The sequence below is a fragment of the Gracilinanus agilis genome, chromosome 3 (assembly GCF_016433145.1).
Source record: "Gracilinanus agilis isolate LMUSP501 chromosome 3, AgileGrace, whole genome shotgun sequence".
NCBI lineage: Eukaryota > Metazoa > Chordata > Mammalia > Didelphimorphia > Didelphidae > Gracilinanus > Gracilinanus agilis.
Window position 1 is genome coordinate 56,598,917 of NC_058132.1, and position 20,533 is coordinate 56,619,449.

The following is a 20,533-nucleotide window of genomic DNA, read 5'->3' on the forward strand; positions in this document are numbered from 1 at the left end:
AAGAAAGAAAGAAAGAAAGAAAGAAAGAAAGAAAGAAGGATGTGTGAAGGATGGATTGGAATAGGGAGAGAATGGAGGTAGAAAATCCACTTAAATGGTTCTTGTAATCATCCAAGAGGGAAATAGTGAGAATTTGTGAGAGAGGGTTGGACTAGATTATCTCTACAATCTTTTCCATTTGTAATATTCATTTACTGAGCCTAAGAGCAATGAGGTGATGGCATTTGCCAAGATCACATACTGAGGGGGTAGAAGAGAAGCAGTTGTAGCCTATGGCTTTTAAGCTTTTCACTGAAAAGGCTTGATATAGAGCAGCGATGGTGAACTTTTTAGAGACTATGTTCTGTGCCGTGCCCCCCCCCCCCACTGCATGCTGTGCCCCACATCTGTCCCCCTTACCACAGACAGGGGAGGGAGAAAGGTAGGGGAGTGGCCCCAAGGTTCCAATCAGGGGAGGGAGTAAGTGCTTCCATTGGGCTGCTGGGCAGAGGGGTGGGGAGGCCTGGTGGAGAGGGGGAAGAAAGCAACTCTGCCTAAGTCTCTCTGTCTTTCTAGTAACTAACTTTGCCAGGGATGGTGTGCATATCGACAGAGAGGACTCCGTGTGCCATAGGTTTGCTGTCATGGCTATAGAGGCTGATGGGCTATGGACAAAGGGATATCATATTAGTCCCATAGGGAACCTAGCCCATAGAGTAGCAAAGACTTCTCAGTGCTTTCTCTTCTTAGGAGAGCAATAGATGAGAAAAACCTAGGCACTCATAGCTAATGGACTCTGCGTTACATTTTGAAATGTTTTTTATTTTTTCTCCAATTACATGTAAAAATAATTTTTAACATTCATTAAAAATTTTTTTTTGATTTCCAAATTCTCTCAGGCCACCTTTTTTTTACCCTTAGACCTCATTTTTCCCACCTGCAAAATGAGGTCATGGTTCTTGCTTACTATCTCCCTCATTTACTGGGAAAAGAGCATTGTCTCTGGAGTCCTGAATTCAAATCCTATCTTTGATATTCTCTATGTAGCTTGGAACAAATCAGTGAGACTCCTTGGACTTCATTTGCTTCATCTATAAAAAAGAAGAGGTTGGTCTCTGAGGTTCCATTTAGCTCTAGATATGCAATTCTATGATAACATTTCAGGAGAATAAGATATGTAACTGTTTTAGAGCAGGGAACTTACAGTGAGGCAACCACCTCTACCAACCTAAGGCAGTCACTACTTTAAAAAAAATCATCTTCAAGAGTTGTCCCAGATACTACAAAGTTAAATGATTTGCCAGTAAAAGTCAGATACAAGAGTTGAATCTGTCTTCCTCATTCTGAAACCAGTTCTCTATTCAATATGCTATACTGATGATAATGATAATAACAGTAAGAAATTGAAAGTGAGGTACCTGTGAGGCGGTTGGATAGTGCAGTGGATACACCATCCACTGGAGTCAGGAAGACTTAAGTTCAAATCTGGCCTCAGACCTTAGCTATGTGATCCTGGGCAAGTCGCTTAGCTCCATTCACCTTAGTTTCCTCATCTGTCAAATGAGCTAGAGAAGGAAATGGCAAACCATGCTGGCATCTAAATGATATCAAGAAGAGTTAGACATGCTTGAAAAATGACTGAACAATAATAATGCCTATAATATCTAGGGGAGGCCAGTGCACAGAAGGCTGGACCCAAAGTCAGAAAGACCTGAATTCAGATCCAGCCTCAGACAGTTACTAGCTTCTGTGGCCCTGGGCAAATCACTTAACCCTCTTGTCTTCCTTGGTTTCTTCATCTGTTAAGTGGGCATGATAATAGCACCTCCCTTCGGGATGTTTGTGAGGATCCCATGAGAGAATCTTTGTAAAGTGGTTCCTTTATAAAGACTGGCTATCATTACTATCAGAACCTGTCATGGGGCTGTTAGGAAGATTGCATGAGACTGAGTCTGGCCATTTTTAAAACCTTGCATTATGATGGATAGACAAACAGACAGAGACAGAAAGACAGACAGGCAGATGAAGAGGCTATATTTTTATGAATGGGCTTATATATAAAATTGTAAGTCCATTAATAAAAGTAGTGTCTCTGTCTGTCTGTCTATCCATCATAATGCAAGGTTTTAAAAATGGCAGACTTGGTCTCATTGGATTCTCCTAACATGTACTGATATGCATTGTGTAAGTGTACTTGTATATATATGTGTATATATAAATACATGAATATTCCTTTTATTTTATAAATGGGCTGTGCCTAGATAGCTCTAGATGTTAGAGCCAAGCAATGAGGAAGCCAAGGTCAGTGGTTCAGTTTCCTGCTGAGGATTGCTAAAAGAAAAACTCTACCCCTCTGATCCTTTTAAAAAACTTTATTAAAAAGAAAACAAGTGGAATTTCCCCCGCTGAAATTAACTAACTCCCCACTACTCTGAATCTCCAATGATTCAAAGTTCTTCTAAGTGCAGTATTGGTCCAATTCAAGACCAATCCCACATCAGGAAGTAGTAGGGAGGGACGCCTGAGGCACACTGGGGGATATAGTTCCCTCAGTCGCAACACCTTAAAACCCACATTTCCCCCTGTGATCCTTTGGGAGACTAGTCTCCCAAATGGATCATAACAAACATAACAGGCTAACAAGATAGACAATTTTACAGGGGGAAAATACAATGACTTGGGAATAATGAAACAAAAGAGAAACAAGAACAAAACCAGTTAGGGGGCAGTGTCCTTTGGTACAAACGAAGTACATATAAAACAAATGTATTCAACCCCCCAAAGTTCAATTCTGCACATCCATTTGGCTCAGGATCCCCTAGAGCAGCATGCAGTCTCTGAGGGCATCTCCTTACCATCTTCTGCAAGGAGTTCAGTCTCTGGATTCTGGAAGACAGCAAATTTCTTACCCTAAAAGTTTTTTTCTCAAAAGGAACTTAAAATTTTTCATTATAAAATAAAAACACACCGCTATGGGCCCAGTTAAAGGACTCAGACATCAACCATGACCAATTGCCACCACTCCACCCTCACCATCTTGCAAACTCCCACTATGGGATTAACAGGCCAGTGGCTTCAAATGACTTTAATAGATCTCATTCCCTCTGTGGGAAACACATCTCTGAGTATTCTACCAGGGCGAGGCTAAGCCCTATCTCTGCCCTCTCTAGATGCCCCAGCTGGAGAGGCAGGCCCCAGGCTAGATTCCCAGAGGAAAGTGGATGGGCAGAGGCAGACCTCCCAAGCCTCCCTACAACACACCTCCAGCCCTCAGGCATAAGCAGAGCTGCCTGGGTTCCTGGCCTGCAGGTAGGAGAAGCACCCCATGGGTCTTCTGAACTGCTGCTTGCATGAGTTAACTCAGTAAATTCAGCAGCAAAAGAGAATTAATTTGTCACCTTTGGTGGGTTATGCAAATGCCCTGAATTCTCATTAGCTCTAGGGCTGACAGAGATCAACGAGCACTGGGGAGGTGTGATGAGTTGATTGTAATTGGATAATGGCAGAGAGAGGAGCAATAGCAAGGAAACATTAAAGAATCCACCTCTGGTATGCTCCGCTGAGCCTGCTGGGGAAGCTCCTTTACCTTTCCTGCTTCTGACATCAATCTTCCCTGGATAATTCATGCTGCCCAGATGTGACTGTGCCACTGTAAGACTGATTGGGATTGCAGAGCTGGAAGGGGGCTTAGAACATAGAATGTGAAAACATACAATGTAGGAACTGACAAAGCCCTTGGAAAGCAGGATACAGCCAGTGTGGGGAGAGCAAGGGGAAATGTGTTAGTAAATATTTAAGGACCCGCTGTTTGGAAAGAAACAAGTATTTACAACGTACTTTTCAGTTTGATCTACATTATTAATCATTATTACCATTTTCTCCATCACTTTCTCAAACCTAGTATAATTAACAAAACTATTAATCAACCTCTGCCTATTTCCAAGGGTAACTGATGGCACTAAAAATTTAACACTTGGCTCTCGGGAGTCATTTTAAGCTAGCTCCAGAATGCTCCTGAATTAAGGCATCAGGCATTGAAAGAATAATTTGGGGGAGATGTGCTGCCAGTGGCCACGGAGAATAACCAAGTTGAGGGGATCCCACAGAGATTGAATCCTCATGAAGATGATCTCAGAAGCACAGCTCTAACCCCATAAGACTAATCTTCAAAGTGCTTGCTAAACTGGGTTCTCTTAATGTCTTGGAGATACAGGTTCTAAGGCAATAGAGAAATACAGTATTGCAATCACAATACTGGTGGGAAGAAATAAAGAATAATAGCATAAAATGATAGAGCTAACAGGAATTGGTAGGGAACCTATTTAGAAACGATCCTACCATTTTACTGAAGAAGCCATTGAGGGCCAAGGAGGGAGAGATTGACTTTTCCCCAAATTACTCAGGTAGTTAAGGATAGAATCAGAATCCAGACTCTAGACCCCTGAATCCAAACCAAGTGTTTTTTTTTCCAAACTCTATCTCCCTGTAGCCTGACCCTGCGGAAAAACAACTTTCAATCATCCATTCTCTAGGCATGGATGGGGATTTCAGAGAGCAGAGATTATCAGCCCAGAGAATGCAGAATCTTCAAGGTCATCATTCTGTGATTTAACATTTCCTAGCAGGGCAAGTCATTTCACTTCTCTCACCTTTAATGTCCTCAACTATACAGAGAGAATAATTAAATGTGCACTACCTTCCTTCCTGATGGGGTTGTTGTAAGAATCTAATGAGATAATTATGTAAAGTACAAAAAGCATTATGTAAATTTTCTCTTTTCTTTCTTTCTTTTTTTTTTTTTTTTTTTTTTTTTTTTTTTTTGGTCCAGACCTAGGATTTCATCCAGGTTGCTAGGTGGCACAGCCCCAGTTTTGGAATCAGAAAGGTTCATCTTCCTGAGTTCAAATTTGATCTCGGAAACTTATTACTGTGTGACCCTGGGCAAATCACTTAACCCTGTTGGTCTCAGCTTCCTCATCTGTAAAATAAACTGGAGAGGGAATGTCAAGCCACTTTGGTATCTTTATCAACAAAAACACAAAACTAAGTGGGGTCATGAAGAGTTGGACACAACTGAAAAAATAACTGAACAACATTATTTCATTAGTGTTTGGAAACTCTCCCTTAATGAAAGCAGAAAATTCTGTAACTTAGATTCTTACTGGATTGTTTGTGGGGCACTAAGAGATTAAATGATTTGCCCATTGTCTCACAAGTCAATATGTATCAGAGACCAGATTTTCTCTCAATCCAGTCTCCAACTGACTGCATCATACTCTCTCTATTATTCCTATTACTATTTAGTAAACCAGGGAGTTGACCCTTAATCCTCAAAAACATAAACTCAGAGCTAAAAAGAATCCCAGAGGTTATCTGAACAGTTGCCAAGTGGACACCCAGACTTTGCTTTGATGGTCCCCAGAGAGGTTGTCTTCAACATTGGCCCCAATCAAGAAGATAAAATTTAACAGGAATCAATGTAAAATCTTATCCTTACACTCAAAAAGTCAATGTCACAACTGCATGATGGGAGAAAGTATGACTAGAAATCAGAATGTTTTAGTGGACTAAAAGCTCAAAAGAGGAATTAATAATGTGTTGTGGCAGCCAAGAAACAATTACAACCTCAGGGTGTATTAAAAGAGACAGGATATCCAGGAACAAGAAAATGAGTCCTGCTGTCAGATCATATCAAGAATATTATGTTCATTTCTGGGCGTAGGTTCAATTTTAAGAATGACAATGAGAAGCTGAAGAGTATCAAGAAAAAAAGACGATCAATATGGCTAAGAAAGGCACAAGTTCATGCTATGAAGTTTATTCAAAGAAATGGATCAGTTAGCCTATGGAAGACTTTAGGGGCTGGGACAGGAATTGATACCTGTATTAAGGTATTTACGTGATAATACAGTGGAATAAAGATTAGCCTTGTTCCTCTTGGCCCCAGTGAGGATAAAAACAGGGAGCCATAGACAGAAGTTTCAAAGGCCAGGAAAACCCTCCCTAATTATGAGAGCTAGAAAGGGCTGTGTGAGAAGGTGTAGCCTTTCTCTCACTGGAGGTCACCAAGCAAAAGCTGCGTGACTACTCATTGTGCACAAATTAGAGGAAATTCTTATTTAGGTGTTGATTGGACTAGGTTTTGGTGACTTCTGAGGTCCATCCCACCTCTGAGATTCTGTCATTCTTTATGGAAACTCATTACTTCTAGAGGCAGCCTATTCTGGCTTTTGGACAGCTCTCTATTGGCAGACCACAAGAGGTAAAGACGTCTAGCAGGTTTTACCAAGGTAGAAAGGCTTAAATTTGGGGTCCAGAGGCAGACGGTGTATCTGCCACCTACTTATGTACAGGAAGACAACACCAGAGAGGTAGCCGCCAAGTGATGGGATTTTTCCATCAGAGCAACTCTTGAAAAAGCCTTCTCGTTAGGCATGGAAGAGAGGACTTTTCATACATTATCTCTCCTAACAACCCCATGAGAGAGTCCTCTAAGCATTAATATCCCTATTTTACAGATGAGGAAACTGAGGCTCAGTAAGGCTAAATAACTTTCCTAGAGCCACACATCCCAAAGCATCAGAACTAGTATATAAATACAGGTTTCTCCTGAGTCTGAGGCCAGTGTTCTTTTCATTACACTGCCTTTCATAAGACTCTCTGAGACACTGACAGAAAGGAAAGGGGGAGAATGGAAAGGTGCAAAAGGTAGGGTCCTTGAGCTTAAGGAGCTCACAAAAGAAAGACTACATACACATATGTGAAAAAACCAGAGGTCACTCAGAGAAACAACTGGCACAAAGTGAGGGCAAATACTGAGAAAGATGACAAGTGGAGGAGTTAGGTGAATCAATCCTGGATGACTCCTTGGAGGAGGCAGATAAGTGGTGGCAGGTCCCCCTGGGTGCCTTCCCACTTCATAGTATTTCCTGAAGGGCATCCTATACTCTAAACTGATGGCTAACTGGAGGATGAGTTGTTCTACTCTGTCCTTCCCAAATACTTTGCCCCTCCTGTTATTTTGCTTACATTATTTCCTACACCTGAAATGTCTTCCCTCCATGTCTTCACCTACTGAATTCTATGTTCCATCCTTTAAATTCCAAATCAAATAGTAGCTTCTCTAGGAGTCTTTCCCTCATCTCACCTATTAATAAAGTTCTCTTCACCCACCCAAATCTCACATGGAATTTTACCCCATACTTCAATGATTCCCTGATCAGGTAATACCATGCGTGATGGCCATCTTTGTTTACGTCATATCTCCTTGCTAAAATATGAGCTCCATGATGGCAAGAACTGCACTTTACCTAAATTCTCTCTCCTTCAGAACTGAGCATTGTGGGTGCTTGATCAGTGTTTTGTCGACTGACTCCAGACTAGTAGGCAATAACCTGGTGAAAGCTCCAGCAGCCTTGCCCCAGCCCTCAGCTAGTTTGAATAAACCAGCTCTTCTCTTTGTCCTCCAGATGGAAGTAATCAGGAAACGACTCCACAAGGATATCCCCCATCACTCAGTCCTCATGCTCAACTTCTGCCCTGACCTCCAGCAAGCCCATTACAGCCTTCGGAAGACCCACGGGGAGTTCATTTTCCTCATTGATCGAAGTGGAAGCATGAGTGGGATCAACATGAACCTAGTCAAGGTATCTATGGGTTTAGGGATGGATTCAGTATTTACACTATTATTCAAATACATGAATATATCATAATTTATTGTCATTCTTGCTTAGACATTCTCAAGTTTTTTTTGCTATTACAAGTAAAACAACTATTAATTTTTTTAGTCACTTAGATCTCAAATCACCTAAACCCCAAGGCTCTTTACAAAGGACAACCACAGAGACTAGCAATTAGCAAATTTTTTATTACAATTTTTTCCCATTAAAGGCAATGGGCATCTGATAATCATTCTGCTGATCTCTTTGAGGGTATTAGCCCTTCATATTCTTTTATGTAATTATATTTTTATAGTATGGTTTGATTACATGAATATGTCATCATTTATTGTCATACTTTGTTGAAAATTTTTTCATGGTTTTTGCTATTGATTTTTTTTAAAAACTGAAGACTAGGACCCTAAACTCCATCAAGACTTTGTGATAAAAAAGCAGCCTTGTTTTCACTTCTTTGAAAACACCATAGTGTTTCAAAGGTTACCACCCCACTGCTGGGTAGAACTTTACAACATGATAATAATGTAATAACATTACCAAGCTGAAAGGGATCTCAAATGGCATCTTGTCAGGACCTTTCATGAAACAGCTCCCACTTTCTATAATCCCCCATCTAATCTATACTTGAACACTTCCAGGAATGAGGATCTTATCACATCTTTTGAGGCATTCTATTGTCAACCAAGCATTTATTAAGTGCTGGCTATGTGCCAAGAACTATACTAAACTCTAGAGATCCAAAGAAACACAAAAACACGGTCCCTGCCCTTAGGGAGCTTTTCTAATGGGACACTTGTCAATAGAAAGGTACAAATAAGGTTCATGATTATAAGATACATAAAACTTATAAAAATAATACTATTTATGGGGGCAGCTGGGTGGCTAAGTGGATTGAGAGCCAGGCCTAGAGACATATATTAATTACAAATCTTGAACCTTTGAACTCCATCACCCAGAATTCTTTTTTTTTTATTACCCAGCATCCTTTTTCCTTTATCCCCAAGTTGCGTGCTTACATTGTTTGTATAAAGTTGTGGTTAACTTCACCTCTTTCTCTCTTTTCCCACATGTGGGGCTGGATGAGCTTTCTTTTACCCTACCTTGTTTATTTTTCTTCAAGTTATTAATTAATAAATCCTTATACAAATATAATACTTGAAGTATTTTTTGTATTAATTTTAATTCTCACAGACAGGAGGTCCTGGGTTCAAATCTGATGTGACCCTGGGCAAGTCACTTAACCTCCATTGCCTTAACACTCCTCTCCCTTGGAACTGAAATATAGTATTGATTCTAAGGTGGAAGGTAAATGGTTTTTAAAATCCCATTGTTTATATTATGATTTAAGATTTATAAAGCACTTTGCATATACACTCATTTGTTCCTCACAACCCTGGAATTATCCCCATTTTACAGATGAGGCACAAAGGTTAAGTGACCTGTCTAGGATCTCATAAGCTAGTATCTAAAGCAAGATTCAAACTCAGGTTTTCCTGAATCCAAGTCCTATGCTCTATCCACTGGGTCACATAATAATATATGCAATACATAATAAAATATCACTATGTGATACATAGTAATACAGACTAGGTGGAAGACAACTTTGAAGGGGAAAGCCATGGTGCCATTTGAGATATATTTTGAAGGAAGCCAAGGACACTAAGAGGAGGGAGTGAAAGTATTACAGGTAAAAGGATATGCCAGTCCAGTTCTGATTCTTGGGAAAATGTTTCTTCTCCTAAGCTGAAATTTCTCTCCTTGGTAAATACCTTCCATCGGTCCTAGTTCTGCCTGACTATTCCTCAAGCATACAATTTAGAGCTGAGATAATTATACTCATTTGATCTTTCACGACAACCCTGGGAGGAAGATGCTATGCTATTGTTATCCCCAACTTAGAGATGATACAACTGAAACAGAGATGAAGTGACTTGTACAAGGTCACACAGTTATCATGTCAGAGGATTTGAACAGATTATTCTGACCGAACATTCCTTGTGTTCCCTAGCTGGAAGGCACTTTAAAGATCAAATCCAGCTCTCTCATTTTTATGGATGAAGGATCGAAAGCCCAATGAACATATGCGATTTGCTCAGGCTCACACAATTAGCCTGGATACAAATCCAGCTTTTCTGAGAGAAGGATTGTAGTATAATAGAAAGAGCATTGAATTTGGAGTCAAGAGGACCTCTACTTAAGTCTTAACTCTGCTACATATTACCTGGGTGACTTTAACCTCTCTAGGCAGCAATGTCCTCAACTCTAAAGTGGGAGAGAGGTAATTAGGGCTTCAAGATATGTCTCCAAAGTCTTTTTGAGTCTTGAATATTGTAAAATTCTATCACCTGAAATCCATTGCTCTTTTGACTACAGTACACTGGATTCTCATGTTATAAGGTTGCTTATTGTGGGTTTACTCAGGAGACCTAAGATCAGAAGAATCTTGATTGAGCTCCCCCAAAAGGGGAAGGGGATAGATAGTTATTCAGGGAAAAGCTACTTTCTCTAAAGGATTCAAAGTTGACCAGTTCTTACTTTGGAAAACCCTGCCTATAAGCCCTGGGTAGCTGTCAGTGCTTCTGAATTTCCCCCCTCTCACCCTCAGAGAACTTCCTTCCACACCAGAAGTAGTAGGAATGTCCTAATTATTCCTTCAAATTGTGCAGAGCAATATATCCTAAAAAGGGGATAGAAGAAGGAAGAGATAATATCCTATCCCCTTGTGGTGGCCAAATGCGGTGATTCTCAAAGTCTGATCCTTTTCAAGGGGTCCATGAGGTCAAAGCTATTTTTAAAATAATACTAAGATGCTTCAATTGTTAATACAGTGACTATTGATAGCTATAACCCATATTAATAGAAATTCTTTTTTTTTTTTTGGCAATGGGGGTCAAGTGACTTGCCCAGGGTCACACAGCTGGGAAGTGTCTGAGGCCAGATTTGAGCCTAGGACTTCCCATCTCTAGGCCTGGCTCTCAATCCACTGAACTACCCAGCTTCCCCCATTAATCAAAATTCTTTCAGTGTAATTAATTAATTTTCAAGAATGTAATGGTGTCCTTAAAACCAAAAAATTTGAGAACCATTGACATAATGGATTAGAAGGCAAGAGACTTGGATTAAAATTAATCTATTCTACTTCCTAATTATGTGACCTTGGACAAATAACTTCCTTTTTGGGGATGTCAGTTTCCTCAAATGCAAAACAAGCAGACAAAATGATCTCAAAGATCCTTTCCATGGTATTCTCTTCTTTTTTTTTATCTTAATTAATTAATTAATTAATTTAGAATCTTTTTCCATGGTTACATGATTCATTCTTTCTCTCCCCTCCTCCCACCCCTTCCATAGCCAACGAGCAATTCCACTAGGTTTTACATGTTATTTCCATATTTCCAATATTCCATATTATTAACATATTAACTAGGGCAATCATTTAGTCTACATCCCCAATCATATCCCCATTGACCCATGTGATCAAGCACTTGTTTTTCTTCTGTGTTTCTACTTCCACAGTTCTTTCTCTAGATGTGGATAGCGTTCTTTCTTATAAATCCCTCAGAATTGTCCTGGATCATTGCATTGCTACTAGTAGAGAAGTCCATTACATTTGATTTCACCACAGTGTATCTGTCTCTGTGTATAAGGTTCTGGTTCTGCTCCTTTCACCCTGCATCACTTCCTGGAGGTCTTTCCAGTTCACATGGAGTTCCTCCAGTTCATTATTCCTTTGAGCACAATAGTATTCCATCACCAACATATACCACAATTTGTTTAGCCACTCCCCAATTGAAGGGCATTCCCTCATTTTCCACTTTTTTGCATGGTATTCTCTTCTCCCTTTACATTTAACATTCTACTTTCCAAGTCATCTTCCAGGTCCATTATTTGATTTGTTGAGAGTCTCCTGATTCTATTTTATTTTATTGAGGCTAAAATTATTTCTTCAATGAAGAACACTGAATTCCTAGGCTGAACCTGACCCTTTTAGAAAGAGTCATGGAAGTCATAGCCAAATGTCACTAGGACTGTAGCCTACTCATCACTATATTTTCTAAGGGCTCACAAGTGGGGACTGGATGGACATAGGGAAAGGAGGAAAGCCTATATGGCATGGGTTCAGTGTATTTAATTTCCAGCATCTGACTCCATTCTTCAGCTGCTATTCCCTGAGAAAGAAAAACCCTCTCGGGGTAGGGGGGAAGCCCTAATTGGTGTTAGCAGAAAGAGTCTGTATGGATCAAGCAGAGGCTGCTATTAGATTAGTGACTAATGGAAAAACGAACTGATATTGACATATTTGGTGGAGAAGCAGAATATATTGACCCAGACAAGGAAGAGAGATGGAGAGAAAATAGGCTAATATTGACAGGAGGGAATAGGGAAGGAGAAGATGTGCTGGTCCCTGAAACCAGGGAAACCATGTGGTCTGAATGTTATCCTGAAGCTCCCTTAGCTGGCTCCTGCTCTCTAAATTATAATATGTAACTCTTTGTTCCCCTAAGGCCAATGATTTCCTGTTTCTGCTCTGAGGCAAGACAGAAGATTGAGTTAGTATTTGGATGGCTAGTAAGTTCCATAGAGGGAGACTCTCTGCCTCTGGTATCCACAGTTTAGAATATGTATAGAATCCTCTACCTTAATTGCACTCAAAATGTAAGATCATAGAGTATTAGGGACTTTCAAAAACAGTAGGTCAAAGCTGTTGTGGATCTTAGACTAAGGAATGCTAAAGTATAAAATGTTAGAGCTTACAAGATATTTAGAATATAGAATATTGGAGTTGGAACATAAAGACTGGAATATGGAATATTAGAGCTGAACCTTAATGATTATCTAGTTCAGTCTCCCTATTTTACAGATGATAAAACTGAGGTGGGCACAAATAATATTGCTAGAAGAAAGCTAGGAAACATTACTGAAAACTATAAAATCTTAGGCAAAAAGCTTAAGATATTAATGGCACTGGTGATGTTCTCATCATGACCTCAGATCAAGGACACAGACTTCAGAAGTGAAAGATAGATTTAAAAATTGAAATATGGTTGAAAAAAGTGGTATTTTAGAATTGGGTTCTGGTTTCTGAATGAGGCTAAAATATGGTTATGATAGGTTACAGGAATGGAGCACACCTACCAAAGGCTAGTAAAATGTATTTGTTTGGAGGCTCAAAAATCTAATTTAAAAGACTGTTTAAAAGGAAGTTATGGGACGCCAAGATGGCAGAGAATATATACAAGTCCATCTGATTTCTACCAAATTACCTTCAAAAAAAACAATGATATAATGCCTCAAAACACATTTTAGAGCAGCATAATCCACAAAAAGACAAGGTGAAATAATTTTTCAGCCTATAACAACTTAAAAGGCAGGCACAGGGATCTAGAGCACTGGTGTGGAGATGGAGTGCAGTGTGCCAGGGCAGGCCTCACCAAGACAACAGGTCTTGGGTACAACTGAAGCAGCAGCCAAGGATTCCAGTCACAGATGGAAAGGAGAGTTAGACAGCTGCTCAGAAGTAGTTTATGGGAATCCTTTTGCTGGCTCTGGGTGCAAGATTCTTGTTGCATTGTTCATATGCAGAAGCAGGTCTCAGGTCTAGGGCATGGTGGCAAGATGAGAAGGAGCACCAGCACTTGCAGCCACAAGGAAAGAGGGGATCCTGGTCACAATTCCAAGAGTAAAAGAATATTTGGGATTACTCACAGACCAGAGCACAGATCAGGAGATATTAAACATAGCTTTTCTTATATCATATCCCCTTGAAAGAACTGAAATCAGATAGCTCCCCAGTGCCAGCTCTGACAACACTGAACAAAGAAGCTTAGAACAATGCTTCCTTCACCAGTTACAGAACCCACTTTTAACAGTTTTTTAAACTAAAAAAAAAGAAGAAAAAGGCAGGGAAATGAATAAACAATTTAAAATATATAGAAAATATAGAAAACAGAGAAAATTATTTTGGTAACAGATTAGAATCAAACTCTAAAGAAAGGAACAAAGTCAATACTGCTCCATCCAAAGCCTTCAAGAAAAATAGGAATTGATTTCAAGCCCAAAAAGAATTGATGGAGTAGCTCAAAAAGGATTTTTAAAATCAAATAAGAGAGGTGGCAGAAAAATTGGGAAAATAAATGAGAGTGTTATAGGAAAATCATGAAAAAGAGTCAACGGCTTGGTAAGAATGACACAAAAAAGTACTGATGAAATTAATACCTTAAAAACAGAATAGACCAATTAGCAAAAGAGGCACAAAAATCCAAAGAAGAGAATGTCTTAAAAGGCAAAAAAGATCAAATGAAAAATTATATATAAAAATGCACCAAAGAAGAAAAACTTATTGAAAGACAGAATTGGCCCTTTGAAAAAAAAGGTACGAAAATTCACTGAGGAAAGAGTAATTCACCTCTTTATGAAGTAGAATTAGTCATTTGGAAAAGGAGGTGCAAAAAAACTCACTCAAGAAAATCATATCTTAAAAATTAGAATTGGGTAAATGGAAGCTAATGACTCCATAAGACATTATGAAACAATCAAAAGAGAACCATAAAAAGGAAAACAGGAAAGATAATCAAAAAACACTTAATAAGATAAAATTATCTACATCTCTACATGAAGAGATGATTCTTATAACACCAAAGAACTTTGTCATCATTAGGGCAATTAGGAATATATACAGCTAGAGAGTGAGGGTATGAGTTGAACATGATGGAATGATATTTAAAAAAATAAAATTAAGGTATGAGAAAGGAATGAATTAGAAAGAGGGGGAAGGGAAATAGAATGGGGGTAAATTATTGCACATAAAAGAAGCATGAAAGAGCATTCACAGTGGAGGGGAAGATGGGGGAAGTGGGGAAGAGAGCTAACCTAACTCTCATCAAAGTTGGCTCAGAATGAAGATCAGAAACTAAATGGATAAATAGAATGGAAAGTGATGCATAATAATCATAATGGCAACATATTTTACAAGTCTCTAATAAAAGCCTCATTCCTCAAATATCTAGAGAAATGAGTTGAATAGAATACAAGTCATCCCCCAACTGATAAATAGTCAAAGGGTATGAAGAGGCATTTCTCAGACAAAGTATTTAAAGCTCAATATGCTCATGAAAAAATGCTCTAAGCCACTATTATTTAGATAAATGCAAATTAAAACAACTCTGGGTAGCCACCCCACACCTATCAGATTAGTTATTATGACAGAAAATGGAAATGACAAATTTTGGAGGAGATACAGAAAAGCTGGAATATGAATGCATTGTTGGGGAGTTGAGGAGTTGTGAATGATTCAATCATTCAGGAGAGCATTTTGGACCTATGCCCAAAGGACTATAAAACAGTGCATACCCTTTGATATTCAGCAATATCATTACTAGGTTTGTATCCCAAAGAGATAAAAAAAAGGGGGGTCAGGAGGGAAACTATAGGTACAAAAATATTCAAAGCAGTTCTTTTTAGGGAAACAAAGATTTGAAAAGTGAGAAGATACCCATTAATTGGGGAATGGCTGAGTAAATTATAGTATATGATTGTAATAGAATACTGTTGTGCTGTAAGAAATGACAAACAGGAGGAGCTCAGAAAATCTGGAAAGACTAACAAACTGAAGCAAAGTGAAATAAGCAGAACCAGGAGAACATTGTACAGTGACAGGAATACTTTGCAATGAACTGTGAATAATAGCTATTCTTAGCAATACAATGATCCAAAACTATCCCGAATGATTCATGATTAAAAAAAAATGCCATCTACTTCCAGAGGAAAAGAACTGAGTATGACTTCAGATGGCAAGGGAGGGAAAGTGACAATCTTATTCTATTCTGTCCTTGTCAGACCACAATGAAGGGATTATGTTCAATTCTGGGGATCAAATGTTACAGGAAAAAATGATAAATTGAGGAGCACCTTCAAGAGGAGGGTGATGAAAAAAGTGGAGAATCTTGGGATCATACCATATAAGAATCCATTGAAGGAACTGGGAGTGTTTTAACCAAAAAAGATGCAAGAAGAATATTATAGTCATGTTCAAGTACTTGAAGGACTGGACAGGAGTAATTAACATCTTAGAGTCTTTATACGTTTTCTGTTCAGAACCATAGGCTCTTAGAACCTGAGAATCAATAGTCTCCTGAACAATAGGATTATGGAATACTATAACATTAAAATATAAACTCCTAGAACCATGGAATCTTAGAACCACTAGCACTGTGGAGTCTTCAGATCTTTGATTTGGAAGGGACTTAAGATGTCTTTTTTGTCCAGCTTTTCTCCAAAGCCTGTATTTCTATTCTCTGCTTGAACATATTCAGTAATGGTGCACTCATTATTATGGTCAGCATCATTAATAGCTATTTCTTCTATTGAGTTGAGAAAGTGAAACAAACTGCTAGGACTGAAAGAATAGGAGGATGGCCACGCTATGTTCAAACTATCCCAGTCAGACACCGACCTCCCACCCCCAGAGCTCTAATAGTTCTTTTTTTCTCTATCCAGGATGCCTTGATACTCATTCTCAAGAGTCTCATGCCAACATGTCTGTTCAACATCATTGGATTTGGTACCACCTTTAAGAGCTTATTTCCTTCCAGTCAGGTCTACAGTGAGGTAAGAGGCCATAGGGCTGACTCCTGCCAGACTGAGTAGTAAGGGAGAGATCCTTAAGGACTTTGTAAGCTGCTTGAGAGCAAGAGCAATTTGTCATATTTTTTGTATCTCCAGTGCTTGACACAATTCCTGTTACATGTTACATAGTAATCAGTTAATAAACGTTTCTTTAAAAAAAACTACTTACCTTCTGTCTTAGTATCAATTCTAAGACAAAAGAATGGCAAGAGCTAAGTAATTGGGATTAAGTGACTTGCCCAGGATCACATAGCTTGGAAGTTTCTGGGGCTAGATTTGAACTCAGGTCCTCCTGACTCCAGGTTGGTACTCTATCCACTGTGCTACCTAGCTCCCCTTTAATAAATGCTTCTTGACTCAACTTGACCTGAATCATCTTAGACAATACAATAAATAGGTATGGAGTCAAGAAGAACTGAGTTCAAGTCCTACCTTAGACATAAACTGTGTGACCCTGGACAAGTTGTTTGTTTTTTTTTTTAATTTTAAATTATGAATATTTTCCCATGGTTACGTAATTCATGTTCTTTCCCTCTCTCCCAAGTTCCCCCCACCCATAGCTGACTCATAATTCCACTGGGTTTTACATGTATCATTGGTTAAGACCCAATTCCATATTATTGATAGTTGGACTACAGTTATTGTTTAGCATCTACATCCTCAATAATATCCCCATCAGCCCATGTGACCAAGCAGTTGTTTTTCTTCTGTGTTTCTGCTCCCACAGTTCTTTTTCATAAGTCCTTCAGCAATGTCCTGGATCATTGCATTGCTGCTAATAGAGAAAATCTATTACATTCAATTTTACCACAGTGTATCAGTCTCTGTATATAACATCCTCCTGGATCTGCTCCTTTCACTCTGCATCACTTCCTGGAGGTCATTCTAGTTTGCATGGAATTCCTCCAGTTCATTATTCCTTTGAGTATAATGTATTCCATCACCAACAGATACCACAGTTTGTTCAGCCATTCCCCAATCAAAGGGCATCCCCTCATTTTCCAATTTTTTGCCACCACCAAGAGTGTGGCTACAAATATTTTTGTACAAGTCTTTTCCCCTATGATCTCTTTGGGGTACAAACCCAGCAATGGTATGGCTGGATCAAAGGGAAGGCACTCTTTTAGTGCTCTTAGAGCATAGTTCCAAATTGCCATCCTGGACAAATTGTTTTACCTTTCTGAAGAGGTGGCTTGCCTTGAAGGTCTCTGAGGTTGCTCTGAAGTCTCTGAAGTAAGATCAAAGCTCTAAATCTGTAATTTCTGGTCCTATGAAATGGCAATCCAACTGGAAACTAAGTCAAGTTTAGGAATTAAAGTTTCTGAGGAAATTGTTGGCAGTCATATGTTCCTCAAATTCACGACCTTACTGGCTGTGCCCTTGCTTACATGTAGGTTCACCAAAAATTCTAAGCATAGTGAGGCAACTGTGATGTTATGGTGAGAATGTGGAGCTTGGGGCCAAAAGATCTAGGTATAACTCTCAGCTCTGCCACTAACTCACTGTGTGATCTTAGACAAGTCACTGAACTCCTCTACCTGAATTTCCTCACCCGTATGACAGAGACGATATTTACCAAGCCAAATTCATGGAGGCTATATTGTGAGAGGATATAATGAAATAAGATAATATGTATGAAAAATGCTCTATCAAAGAAGTGATGTAACTAGGGAGGCACAATCAATTTAGCTACATCTAAGCATGATGTGGAAGAGCTATGGGGCTAAAAGACCATGGGAGGCTGACCTGGAAGAAACATATAATATTTGAAAAGGGAAGGGTCTTGAAACAGAATTTTAGAGCTGGCAAGGACCTTAGAAACCTCCTACTCCAACTGACCCATTTTACATATGAGGAAAATGCAACTGGGAAAGTTAAAGGGACTTGTTCAATGTCACACAGCTTTTAAGAGCCACAAGTACTAAGAATAGTGTAGGGAGAGAGGGAGATGGGGAGGACCCTTGGGGAGGAGAAAACACTGGCCTCCACACACAGAAACATACTTTCTGCTTCTAGAGGTTTCAGCTAAGTCCAGGAGATTTTGATGTGATAGCTGTTGGGACAGCCTTGTCCATCTACCTCTTATATTTTTATGCAGCTTAAGCACTTGACCCTATGACCTTGGTCTGGACCAGATTCTGGCTCCTAAGTTCTTCCAGATCATGGGTGGAAGAGAGGGGCCCTGGAAGACAAAGAAAACCTAGATGATGTTCCCGATCCCCTAAATTTTCTGAGTTGACTTGTTGACCTGGCCACTGGGGACGGAGGATAGCTTGAAATCATGAAGCAGTGGAGTTTCTGATTGGAGGAGGGGACTTTTTGGCGCCTCTCAGGAGATTTGGATGATGAATAAAGGTGCTCTTTTGCTGGCAAGAATCTACTCTGTCTTTATATTTGCCTCACCATTGTGGTCTAATCACTCTCCATAAAGAAGGAGCATTGGCCTGAGAATCAGGGGACATGGGTTCAAGTTCTGATCCTGTTTCTAGCCAGTAGACAAATACCAAACCCATTCACTTCTTGTAGCCTCATTTTCATCTATAAAATGAAGTTATTGGGCTATTCCTTTCCTAAGGTATGCTTTTCATGTTATACAATTTGTGTTCTAACATTCTTTGCTCTAATGTTGTATGGTATAGTGAAAAAGACATCATATTTAGAATTAGAGGATCTGGTTTCAAATCCCATCTCTCCCACAAATTATCTGAGTGATCTTAGATTCTTAGTTTCTCTGGGCCCCAGTTTGTTCATCTGTGAATTGTGATGAAAGCTAGACCATCTCCGAGGTGCTTTCATGTGCTAAATCTATGACCCAATGATTCAATGAATCTATGCTCAATGGTAAGATAAACTTTGGTCCCAAAGACCTGAAAAGTTTTGGAACCTAGGGAAAGTCAGTTATGCCAGTCCTCAAATGATCAATTTTTAAGTGAGCCCAAGATCTTTCTGACCTTCACCTTTGTCTCTGTCTCTCTCCTTCCTGCCTTTCAGGACAATTTGGTTACTGCTTGTAAGAACATCCAGCATCTTCGGGCTGACATGGGTGGCACCAACATCCTGTCCCCACTCAAGTGGATCACTCGGCAGCCCATACGTGAAGGCCACCCACGCCTACTCTTTCTTCTCATTGATGGTTCAGTCAACAACACAGGGAAAGTGCTAGAGTTGCTACGAAATAATGCTTCCACCACCAGGTTAGTTGGTAGGGGGCAGAGGGGGCAGAGGGAGACAAGGGAAATATGTTCCAAACTTGTTTAAGGGCACAACTCTGCAAAGTCCAGGCAGAAAAGTCCTAAAAACGCACAGGAAAGTTCCACATTTTTCATGGTATTCTGCTCATTCAGTAAATCCAATGTATCTTAAACTGTTGAATGTAAGCTCCTTGAGGATAGGAATTGTTCTGTTCACTTATATCAGTATTCTTAATGCTTAGTACAACATCTAGAGTACATGAAATGCTGGATGAATGAAGGGATGAATGAATAGCTAATTATTTAATTAATTTGAAAGTATTAATTAAGTGCTTACTGTGTGCCACTGTACTAGGCCCTGGGGATACAAATACAAAATTAAAAACAACCATTGCCCTCAAGAAGCTTACATTCTAAAGTGAGAGACAATACATTGGGGAATGATATTTTGATCTGGAACATTACAAAGATGGTGAGGTGAGACATAGAGGAGTAGATTGACCCACCATTTCCAGGAATAATTTTGTAGTTTATTTTATTATGATTCTAGAATTGGAAAGGAGTGGAGGCCAGACAGAGTATGCACTAAGTGGCATGAAAGACTGTGATATAGGAAGTGAAATGAAACATGATTGGAGCCAGTCCTAATTGTACTGCTTATTGATTGACTGATATTTATTATGTACCTACTGTATTCAAAGGTTGACCTTACAGGACTCCCCTCGAAGTGTGGGATATCATTCATTCTGTCTTCTCTAAGGTTCAGAGAAGGACTTAATTCAATCTAAGAAGAGTTTTTTAAAATGTTTGTCATGTACTAAGTGTAAAGGATATATATAAAGACAAATTTTTTTTAAAATCCAGGTCCTGTCATCAAAGAGATCACAGTCCTACCTAGGATAGGGGTGGAAGAGATAGAAACAGTATATTGAGGGAAAGTAAACAAGAAAGGAATAGGTTTGCTCAGTGTTACACTGTAAGGTGGTGCAGAATTGGGACCAAACTCACATCCCAAAGAACATTTAATACAAAATATGTTCAAGTCAATTGCAAAATGATTTC

At 39.3% G+C, this 20,533-nt stretch overlaps 1 protein-coding gene across 1 annotated transcript in view; it reads left to right on the forward strand.

Moving 5' to 3' along the window:
* VWA5B1 (von Willebrand factor A domain containing 5B1) overlaps positions 1–20,533 on the forward strand; it is a 74,780-nt gene that overhangs the window by 7,208 nt on the left and 47,039 nt on the right. Inside the window, exons 3-6 of the mRNA XM_044668708.1 lie at positions 556–695; positions 7,449–7,625; positions 16,152–16,262; positions 19,272–19,474. Of these exons, the coding sequence (XP_044524643.1) occupies positions 556–695; positions 7,449–7,625; positions 16,152–16,262; positions 19,272–19,474 (631 nt within the window). The remainder of the gene's footprint in view (positions 1–555; positions 696–7,448; positions 7,626–16,151; positions 16,263–19,271; positions 19,475–20,533) is intronic.